The sequence below is a fragment of the Scylla paramamosain genome, chromosome 2 (assembly GCF_035594125.1).
Source record: "Scylla paramamosain isolate STU-SP2022 chromosome 2, ASM3559412v1, whole genome shotgun sequence".
Taxonomy (NCBI): domain Eukaryota; kingdom Metazoa; phylum Arthropoda; class Malacostraca; order Decapoda; family Portunidae; genus Scylla; species Scylla paramamosain.
Genome location: NC_087152.1, coordinates 21,937,952 through 21,950,071, shown reverse-complemented (window position 1 = coordinate 21,950,071; position 12,120 = coordinate 21,937,952). Strand labels below are relative to the sequence as shown.

The 12,120-nt window shown below is 37.0% G+C and overlaps 1 protein-coding gene across 3 annotated transcripts in view; it reads right to left on the bottom strand.

Annotated features, from left to right (window-relative positions):
* Positions 1–2,408: 2,408 nt before the first annotated feature.
* Positions 2,409–12,120, bottom strand: part of LOC135111778 (transcription factor elt-3-like) — a 261,683-nt gene continuing 251,971 nt past the window's right edge. For all 3 annotated transcript variants that reach the window (XM_064025503.1, XM_064025492.1, XM_064025496.1), the window contains one exon: positions 2,409–6,189. In XM_064025503.1, the coding sequence (XP_063881573.1) occupies positions 6,051–6,189 (139 nt within the window). In that variant the 3' untranslated portion in view covers positions 2,409–6,050. The remainder of the gene's footprint in view (positions 6,190–12,120) is intronic.

Sequence of the window (12,120 nt, the reverse complement as noted above, 5' to 3'; positions counted from 1 at the left end):
CAGCCAAGATGAATTCTGGTCTTGTATTACAGTTCTCATCTCTCTATCATCTAGATAATCCTCCATCCACTCCAGCAGTCTTCCTCCAATTTTTCCATAACTTTTTATCTTCCTTAGTAATCTTCAGTGTGGTACTTTGTCAAATGCTTTCTTCAAGTCTAAGTAGACACCATCCACCCATCCGTCTCTCTCTTGCACAATATTGATTACCCTTGAATAAAAAGACAATAAGTTCATGGAGCATGATCTTCCTCTCCTAAATCCAAATTGAAAATTTACCAAGACTTTATCTTTTTACAAGTGTTCCATCCATCTTTCCTTTATTGTTCTTTCACATATTTTTCCTGCAACACTAGTCAAGGACACTGGTCTATAATTTAGTGGATTTTCCTTATTTACTCCAGTGAATATTGGTGTAATATTTGCTCTCTTCCAATCTTTTGGTACTCTTCCCTGTGATAGTGATGTCACCACTAGACTGTGAATTTTATCAGCCAGTTGTTCTCTGCATTCCTCCAATATCCAATTTGATACTCCATCTGGACCGGTTGCTTTATTTACATCAAGTTCTTCCAACATCTTAAGTATTTCCTCATAACTGACTGGGAGTGTACATAGTATATTCCTCACCAACTTATCCCTTCCAGTATCCAACTCCCCTTCCACAGTAAATACTAATCTGAAACTATTGTTCATAACCTCTGCCATGTCCTGTGCATCCTCATAGATTTTTCCTTCAACAGTGTGTGTGTGTGTGTGTGTGTGTGTGTGTGTGAATTTATCTAGTGGTTTATGGGAGGAGGAGTCTAATATCATGTATAGTTATTGCATTTACTAATTCTTTTTGCAGCTTATTCCAGATTCCTGCAGTCCTTTGCAGGAAACTGTTCTTAATATCCCTTCTACACATCCTTCTTAGCCTTCTTATGCCCTCTTGTGCTTCTAAAGTCTCTCACCACCAAATCACTTCGGTCCAATTTTTCATAGCCCAACAAAATCTGACTAAGGCAATCAGGTCATCTCTCTCTCTTCTCTCTTCCAAGGAGGGCAGGTTTAGTTTCTTTCACCTCTCTTCATATGATAAATCTGATAGGGTTGGAGGCAACTTTGTCATATTTCAAATGAGGTCTTATCATTATCAAAATTAAATTCCTCATCATCTCTTGATCCAGATAGTTGAATGCTGCTTTTATTTTCCTCACCAAATATGTTTTCCCTGTCTTCCTTCTTACATGTACCTCTGGGGGCAGCTTATCAGTGACAGCAATTCCAAGGTCTTTCTCTTCACTCTTCACTTTTATTTCCTCATTACCCAATTTATAAGTGAAGACTAGCCTCACACAACAATGCCCAAGCTTCAACACCACATTTTTTTTATGTTAAACTTAATTTTCCAAGTGCCACTCCAATTGCAAGTCACATTCACATCTTCCTGTAGGGCTCCATAATCCTCTTTCTTCTCCACTTTTCTCATCACTTTTACATTATCACCAAACAGAATCACGTAATTCAGCCCTTCCATTATATCGTTCACATAGATAGCAAACGTAACTGGTGCTAGTACCAACCCTTGCAGACCACCACTAATTACCTCTCTTTATGATGACTTCCTATCTCTGACCACTGTTCTCATTTTCCTTCCTCTCAGAGAATCACTGATCCAATGTAGGAGTGCACCTCTCAGCCCACCAAACATTTCAAATTTCCACAGCAGTCTCTTGTGGGGCACTTTATTGAACACTTTCTTTAAGCCCAAAATAAACACAATCTGCCCATCCCTCTCTTGTACTATATCTATGATTCTGGAGTAGAAGCACATTAAATTTGTTGTACAAGACTTTCCATTTCTAAATCCGAATTGTTTGTCTGTTAATATCTCTCTTTTCCCGATATTCACTCCACCTTTGCTTCACTATTCTTTTGCAAATTTTTGCCACTACACTCCTTAATGACACTGGTCTATAATTAGATGATTCTTCTTTGCTTCCTTTATTATGTGTGGGGACTATATCTGCTTTTTTCCAATCTTTGGGCACCACTCCTTCTCTTAATGAAGTTGTGATCAGTTTGTAAACCTTGTGTGCAAATTGATCTCCGTATTCCTTCAGCATCCAATTAGATACTCCATCAGGTCCCTGCACCTTCCTCACACCCAAGTCTTCCATCATTATTCTTACCTCATCCACTGTTACCTCAATCTCACTCAATCCTTCTACTTTCACATCTGCCACCACCAGTCTATTAAATGTTCTCTCTTCAGTGAAGTGTGTGTGTGTGTGTGTGTGTGTGTGTGTGTGTGTGTGTGTGTGTGTGTGTGTGTGTGTGTGTGTGTGTGTGAAAACAAAGAAAAATTCTTATTGCCTCCCATTTGTTATAGTGTTGCTAACAAACTATTCAATAAAATCATGCTAAATGTGCCATTTATTAGTAAACAGTTATGTATCTTATGTCAGCCTCCAATCTCATCTCTTTACTCTCTTTGGTGAGACATTTAATTAATTTAATTTATCAGCTCAAGACATGAGATAAAAAAGAATACCTGTTCTTACAAATTAATTCATACTGCCATAACACATAATATTTCATTAAGTATGTTTAAATATTTATGTATAAAAAAAAAAAATGAATATACATGAGATTATTTGTTCTGAAAATTGGAGTTGATGTACACAATGCAGAGATTTTCAATACAGGATATATATATATATATATATATATGATAAATTATTATAAATATATGGTACTTAAAAATAAGGTATCATAATTACTTTAAATAATGAACAAATACATAAAAAATATATACATACTTGGTAGACTTAAAATACAAAAAAAAGTTTCCTTTAGTTTTCCATTGTGTCATATTAGCAATATCTTTTGAACCTGAAACATTACTTTAGATACCTATAAAAACATAAGATTCAGTTCCATTCAGAATTTTTCCTCATATGATGCAACAGAAGAGCACAATCAGACAAAAAAGGAGAAATATAGCAATTTTTTCCTCATATGATGCAGCAGAACACAATCAGACAAAAAACAAGAAATATAGCAAACTTGAAAATAAAAACTATAATGCTTTATTACAATATGGAAAAGAAACTAGAGATCCCATGCTATATGCTAACAGCAACTAAAATTTAAAAAAATAATGGTATCCATAGGAAATATTTAATATCTTTACTTTAAAGCAAACAACTTAAGTAGAGTAGGTAATAAATTGAGCATTACCAAGTCATTCCATCAAAAATAGAACTGAAAATATGGGAATATAAATGAGTAATTAACAACCATTCCCATTTGTGTTACAAGTTCCACACCTACAATTATCAATTTCAACATCCTTCATACACAGCTTAAATTTACATAAATATTTAAAATATCTTATTAAAGCATATGAATATCCATAATTTCCTATCTTATATTTATCTGGAACCAAAACCATCACAATCATGGTTATGTTATAACATATAAGACCTTTTACATAAGATCCTAAACAATACCACAATCAAGTGGGAGAGTATTGTAATATGTAGCAAAACTTATCAATAACACTAAAATAAAATACTGCAAAAAAATGCACACAGCTGAGGTTCAAATATCTTTGTTCATAACAAATATTGTTTACATACATAAAAGATAATGTAATGTAAAGAAATGAAACTGAGTAGGAGAGGCAACATGGTGGGGTAGAAAAGTTCACACTCCTCTAACTGAAATTTAACAAAATTTCTAAATTTCCAACAAAAAGTTGCATATGAATAAATATGACAAGATCGCTGACTGTCCCATGACAATGAAAGATGGGAATCCAAAAATACCAAATAAAATAACTGTCAAACAAAATCTATTATGAATGCATTTGTATATCAGAGACTGGCAAATCACCACAAACTAAGAAATATTCTTCTACTGTTAAATAAAAGTTAAGCAATAATCAGATAATTACCATTACCTTCAATGAGCTGCAATATGTTTTCTACTCAGAAGACACATTCACTTAAAAAAAAAAAACTTATTGTAATAATTAACCTAAGTGCATTTATAAGCTCAGTATTAAAAAAAAAAGAAAAAAAAAGTGACAAGAAAATATATTTGAGATTATTTTCTTATAGTGATATGTTACACTCACTGTAGCTGTCATATTATCAAAGCCAGTAGTACTTTATAAAATGTATCACTTTATTTGTTATGTCTCCCTCTTCTGTGCCACTGTACATTCAACTGCCATTCCTTTATGCCAATGCATTTGCTTAATGAATCATCCCTACTCAACAGCTTGTAGGAAATGGACATGACTTTTTTTTTTTTTTTTAGCTGATACTGTAAAGATTTTGCATCCTCACTAGTAAGTCGAGAGAGATCTCAGACAAATCATACACAGCCCTCAAGTTATTTTCACTGGTTATGGAAAAGAGTGGCCAATATCAATACATTATGCATATAAACTGGATACTCAAGAATCACATCATTCAAGTTATATCCTGTTTTTTTCAAATATCCTCTTGGTATTTTTTTCTCAGTTTTCAAATCCCTATTAAACCAATTCAGTGTTGTAAGTCTTTATAAATTCATTATGCAGTAAGTCATCGCATTTTGATGAGATGTGTTGAAAACCACTATGCCAAATAGTTTGGTAGCCTTGGAAAGCCATGAACAGGGCAGTGAGACGTGCACTGATTTATAGTGTGATCACATGATTATGCCATCACTTATATGGGGAGGCTACAGAGAGACATACTGGTAGCTGAGATGCTGAAGGAAATTCCTGCTGGATCAAGAGACTTCCTACCTTGCTTCCTTCTCTTTGTTCTGAAGTTAGTAATTGTCTGAGAAAGGTACAGTTTGTAATGGTGATGGCACCACTGATGAGAAGCAAGGAGATACTCTTAATGTCTTACAGGAAAAGTGATGGAGAGCAGCAAGGAGCATGGCTTTAATGCACACAGCACAGAGGTAGCTGAACTCTGACAGTGACAATGTGCCAAACAGCTGTAACTGACTGAATTTGATCTCCTGAAGTAATTTATCAAAATTGGTAGCAAAGCCTATGTTGTACTGAACAGGGATAGGTTGGTTAAGCCACTGTTGGAGACTTATGGTGGAAGAAACATCTTAATATTCCTTTCTTGCATATGTACAACTTGGCTGCTATATGTTACAAGTTTTATAAGTTCCTTTGAATGCAGCAAGTGTAAAAATTGAATTACTAGTCCTGTGTGTGTGTGTGTGTGTGTGTGTGTGTGTGTGTGTGTGTGTGTGTGTGTGTGTGTGTGTGTGTGTGTGTGTGTGTGTGTGTTAAAGTTTATGAATGGTTCTTCTGTACTGGGTACACTATTATCTTATTTATTCATTAGTGAGACTGATTATTCTTCCAGAAAATTATTTAACTACAGGGAAATTGTAAAAGCAAATATCTTAGTCATACTAAAATAAATTTTGTATGAATTTAAATTCTTATCACATTAGTACTTAGCTGTTGTCTAAAAAGATTATTATTTTTTTTTATATATTCATGATATATATATCAAATCAACTAAAAAATCATTAATGTGGTGAGGGCAAGTTTACAAACTCCACTGTTACACAGGAGACAAGGACAAATGTGCGAAAGCTTAATATTAATGAGTTTATGTCATATTCTCTCTTATTATTTAAAATACATTAGGATTTACATTACTAACATGCAAAATATCATATGAATTGAAATTATACCTTACTTTTTATAATTACTCAATAAAACACTGAGCAATAATTTCATTTCATGCATGATGAGCATCATGACTCCCCTGAGTAGGCCAAAACTACATGATTCTTGCTTACTAAGGCTTTTACTTTTACACTTAGGTATCAAAAGTAACACCTATGTGCACCTCATAAAGAAAATACATTCAGCTATAAAAACACAGATAGTATTAACCACACTCATTTATCTAAAATCTGAGCAATAATTTTCCTTCCATCACTGCTCTCTTGAGGTGAGGTTGGAGCAGATTGAATATGAGGAGGTGATAAAGGTGATGGATGAGAACTAAGAACTTGTGTCTGGCATTCTACAGGGTCTTGTGAATTATGCTCCAATGGGGGTTCCCTTGGTGAAACAGCAACTTCCTCATGTCCATGACCTGGGACTGGGATCTTGAGAAGAGGGGGTGGAGGAGGACGTGACTCATTTGGGACATCTGATGGACTCTGAAAGCATATGAAATCCTTTAGTGTGCAACACACTGTTTGATAAGTGAGAAAAAAGTAAGCTGGTATCAAAGGGACTCCATGATAAATAATCACCAAATCTAGAACAACTGTAGTCCTATATGCATTACTTGATGGGAAAGAGAGAGAGAGAGAGAGAGAGAGAGAGAGAGAGAGAGAGAGAGAGAGAGAGAGAGAGAGAGAGAGAGAGAGAGAGAGAGAGAGAGAGAGAGAGAGAGAGAGAGAGAGAGAGAGAGAGAGAGAGAGAGAGAGAGAGAGAGAGAGAGAGAGAGAGAGAGAGAGAGAGAGAGAGAGAGAGAGAGAGAGAGACTTGTGGCATCAAGGAGTAGGGGCCAACTGAGCCTTAAAGAATTAACCCTATATGCCAACCATTAAAGTCTCCAGGAATAAGGTCAACATGAGCTATGGGCTCCAAGATGAAAGTTACATGAAAAAAACTAATGAATAAAGAATATTGCATAAAAGAATGATAAACAATTCTAAAAGTCAAAGAATATGTAAATATAAAAAATAATTTTGCTGAATGAAAATTATAAGGCAAGTTATTTGATAAAAGCATTTAATGCAATTTCTGAAATGAAGTTTGAGAAACTCTGCACATAACATACTTAAGCATGCATATATATATATATATATATATATATATATATATATATATATATATATATATATATATATATATATATATATATATATATATATATATATATATATATATATATATATATATATATATATATATATATATATATATATATATATATATATATATATATATATATATATATATATATATATATATATATATATATATATATATATATATATATATATATATATATATATGCAGTACTCTCTCGAGTTTCTTCACTGACACATACAAAAATTTGATCTGTCATTTGCTGTTTCCTGTAAGGAAACAGCAAATTGTACACAAAAAATTGATTACTTAATGCTGAGTAGTGCCACTCGAGTTCATAGCAAGGAGTGGAGGGAAGGAGGGAGGGGAAAGCCCACCCGAGTGAGTGGCTCCCGCAATACACAACTTACATGTTAATTTATTACAAAATTGAGTATAGAGCATGGAATATTTTCAACAAAGAATTACTATATACTCGTATGCCAGTGCATTACATGCACTTAAAAAAAAAAGTATCTGATAATTAGTGCGTGTCTAATATGGCTGAAGTACAAACAACTAGGCCTGTAAGCCTAGACCTGCAGGTGTTGAGTTGAAGCAGTAGTAAATGTACACTAAGCACTAATAATAAAATTCTCTCTCTCTCTCTCTCTCTCTCTCTCTCTCTCTCTCTCTCTCTCTCTCTCTCTCATTCATTATCTCTAACAGATAAGGGGGTGGAGATAACAGAGAGGGAAGTTTAAGACAAGATAAAAGAAAGTAATGAGAAATAAATATTCTCTTTTCCCATCCCATCTCCTCATTTTTCCAGAGAGAGAGAGAGAGAGAGAGAGAGAGAGAGAGAGAGAGAGAGAGAGAGAGAGAGAGAGAGAGAGAGAGAGAGAGAGAGAGAGAGAGAGAGAGAGAGAGAGAGAGAGAGAGAGAGAGAGAGAGAGAGAGAGAGAGAGAGAGAGAGAATGGAAGGAGGGAGGGAAGAGAGAGGAGGTCAGGAAAGGGAGAGGGAAGGATGGAAGGGAGAGGAGGGCATGGAAGGAGAGAGAGAGAGAGAGAGAGAGAGAGAGAGAGAGAGAGAGAGAGAGAGAGAGAGAGAGAGAGAGAGAGAGAGAGAGAGAGAGAGAGAGAGAGAGAGAGAGAGAGAGAGAGAGAGAGAGAGAGAGAGTTTTAGATGTGATGGTAGTACTGCACAGCCACAGTGCTGCAGCACTGTATCATGTGAGGACAAAATACACACACTTTTAGGGATTTTGGAGGAACTTCTGCTTTTGCCTTAGACAAATCAAAAGCTTTTGATGGAGTCTGACACAAAGCTCTGATTCCCAAACTACTTTCCTACAGCTTCTATCCTTTTCTCTGTAACTTCATCTTATGTTTTCTCTCTAAATGTTTTATTGCTGCTGTGGTAGATGGTCACTGTTGCCATAAGTCTATCAACAATGGTGTTCCTCCGGATTCTGTCCTGTCAAACATCCTCTAATATTCATCAGTGGTCTTCTAAACCTCTTTTCCTATCTACTCCTGCATTGATAATACCACCTTGCACTTTTCCATGTCTTTTTGTTGATGTCCAACCCTTCAGGAAGTAAACAGCTCATACAAGAAAGCCACAGAATACCTGATTTCTGATCTCTCTAAAATTTCTGATTTGGGCAAAGAAAATTTAGTATTGTTTAATGCCTCAAAAAGTAAATTCTTCCACCTATCAACTTGACATGACCTTCCAGACAACCATCCCCTCCTCTTTGATGGCACTAAACTGTCCTCCTCAACATCCTTGATCAGTCCTTCACATCTCATCTCCAGCTAAAGCAGCTTTGATGAAAATGGGCATTCCGAGTTGTCTGTGCCAGTTTTTCTCACCCTCCCCACCCTCATCCCAGCTGCTAACTCTGCACAGGGACCTTTTTTGTCCATGTATGGAGTTTGCGTCAGGTGTAAGGGGGAGGAATCCATTCACATCACTGTTTTTGAGAGGGTGGAATCAAAAGCTTTTTGTCTTATAAACTCCTCTCCTCCAACTGACTGTCTTCAGCCTCTTTCTGATTGCCGCAATGTTGCAGCTCTTGCTATTTTCTACTATTTTCACAGTAACTGCTCTTCTGATACTGATAACTGCATGGCTCCCCTCCTATGGAAAGGTACGTCTTATGCTGAGGTGCATCTCATATGCTGGTGAATACAGTACTTGAAATATTAAATCCTGAAATATGTATGTGGGCCACCCTGTACACACACACACACACACACACACACACACACACATATATATATATATATATATATATATATATATATATATATATATATATATATATATATATATATTTTTTTTTTTTTTTTTTTTTTATGTAGGAAGGATACTGGCCAAGGGCAACAAAAATCTAATAAAAAAAATGCCCACTGAAATGCCAGTCCCTAAAAGGGTCAAAGCAGTGGTCAAAAATTGGTGGATAAGTGTCTTGAAACCTCCCTCTTGAAGGAATTCAAGTCATAGGAAGGTGGAAATACAGAAGCAGGCAAGGAGTTCCAGAGTTTACCAGAGAAAGGGATGAATGATTGAGAATACTGGTTAACTCTTGCGTTAGAGAGGTGGATAGAATAGGAGTGAGAGAAAGAAGAAAGTCTTGTGCAGCGAGGCCGCGGAAGGAGGGGAGGCATGCAGTTAGCAAGATCAGAAGAGCAGTTAGCATGAAAATAGCGGTAGAAGACAGCTAGAGATGCAACATTGCGGCGGTGAGAGAGAGGCTGAAGACAGTCAGTTAGAGGAGAGGAGTTGATGAGACGAAAAGCTTTTGATTCCACCCTGTCTAGAACAGCAGTATGAGTGGAACCCCCCCAGACATGTGAAGCATACTCCATACATGGACGGATAAGGCCCTTGTACAGAGTTAGCAGCTGCGGGGGTGAGAAAAACTGGCGGAGACGTCTCAGAACACCTAACTTCATGGAAGCTGTTTTAGCTAGAGATGAGATGTGAAGTTTCCAGTTCAGATTATAAGTAAAGGACAGACCGAGGATGTTCAGTGTAGAAGAGGGGGATAGTTGAGTGTCATTGAAGAAGAGGGGATAGTTGTCTGGAAGATTGTGTCGAGTTGATAGATGGAGGAATTGAGTTTTTGAGGCATTGAACAATACCAAGTTTGCTCTGCCCCAATCAGAAATTTTAGAAAGATCAGAAGTCAGGCGTTCTGTGGCTTCCCTGCGTGATATGTTTACCTCCTGAAGGGTTGGACGTCTATGAAAAGACGTGGAAAAGTGCAGGGTGGTATCATCAGCATAGGAGTGGATAGGACAAGAAGTTTGTTTTAGAAGATCATTAATGAATAATAAGAAGAGAGTGGGTGACAGGACAGAACCCTGAGGAACACCACTGTTAATAGATTTAGGAGAAGAACAGTGACCGTCTACCACAGCAGCAATAGAACGGTCAGAAAGGAAACTTGAGATGAAGTTACAGAGAGAAGGATAGAAACCGTAGGAGGGTAGTTTGGAAATCAAAGCTTTGTGCCAGACTCTATCAAAGGCTTTTGATATGTCCAAGGCAACAGCAAAAGTTTCACCAAAGTCTCTAAAAGAGGATGACCAAGACTCAGTAAGGAAAGCCAGAAGATCACCAGTCGAGCGGCCTTGACGGAACCCATACTGGCGATCAGATAGAAGGTTGTGAAGTGATAGATGTTTAAGAATCTTCCTGTTGAGGATAGATTCAAAAACTTTAGATAAGCAGGAAATTAAAGCAATAGGACGGTAGTTTGAGGGATTAGAGCGGTCACCCTTTTTAGGAACAGGTTGAATGTAGGCAAACTTCCAGCAAGAAGGAAAGGTAGATGTTGACAGACAGAGCTGAAAGAGTTTGACTAGGCAAGGTGCAAGCACGGAGGCACAGTTTTGGAGAACAATAGGAGGGACCCCATCAGGTCCATAAGCCTTCTGAGGGTTTAGGCCAGCGAGGGCATGGAAAACATCATTACGAAGAATTTTAATACGAGGCATGAAGTAGTCAGAGGGTGGAGGAGAGGGAGGAACAAGCCCAGAATCGTCCAAGGTAGAGTTTTTAGCAAAGGTTATATATATATATATATATATATATATATATATATATATATATATATATATATATATATATATATATATATATATATATATATATATATATATATATATATATATACTGTATTTGCCAGTGCATTAAACACTTTTTTCTTAAAAAAAAAAAAACTAATAATTATCCTGCATCTAGTGTGACACTAGTACAGATGCCTAAGCCTGTAAGCCTATAGGTGCAGAGTTGAGGAAGTAATACACTACGCACAGATATTATTACTAATAATAAAGTTCTCTCTCTCTCTCTCTCTCTCTCTCTCTCTCTCTCTCTCTCTCTCTCTCTCTCTCTCTCTCTCTCTCTCTCTTCTCTCTCTCTCTCTCTCTCTCTCTCTCTCTCTCTCTCTCTCTCCCTCCCTGCTCTTTTCTCCCTTTCCTCCTTCCCTGCTCTTTTCTCCCTTTCCTCCTTCCCTCCTCATCCCCTGCTCTCCTCTCCCCTCCCTCCATCCACCGCCCTCCCATCTCTATCTCTCTCTCTCTCTCTCTCTCTCCCTTGTCCCTTATCTCAGACAGGTAAGGGGAGGGAAGGTGATAGGGAGGGAGGTTTAAGACAAGATGAAAGAGGATGGGAGAGATAAGAAGAAAGGGGAGGAATGGATATAACTCTCCCCTCCCTCCATCCACTGCCCTCCCATCTCTCTCTCTCTCTCTCTCTCTCTCTCTCTCTCTCTCTCTCTCCCTTGTTCCTTATCTCAGACAGGTAAGGGGAGGGAAGGTGATAGGGAGGGAGGTTTAAGACAAGATGAAAGAGGATGGGAGAGATAAGAAGAAAGGGGAGGAATGGATATAACTGGGGAAGAAGAAATGGTTACCAAGGGATGCCATGGTGTGCTTAATTAAAGATATAGTACAGTACTGTATTTATTCCTGTCTTTCGTAATGTATTTGTTGATATTAGCCACTCCTAACGCAACCTAACACTTAGTGTTGGTACCTAGGGACAACTGGCTTCATTGGACTGATGCTCCCTCTTTTAGATCTGTAGTACTGAGGTATGAGTGTATTATATACTCAGTGGTACCTTGTGATTAGAACTTAATTTCTTTTTTTTTTTTTTGGCTGCTCAAATTGGGAATCAAATTGGGAAGCAATTTATCCCAATGAAATTAATATAAAAATAATTAATCCGTTCCAGGTACCGAAATCTCCTCATTTTTTCCATTTTTATGGAT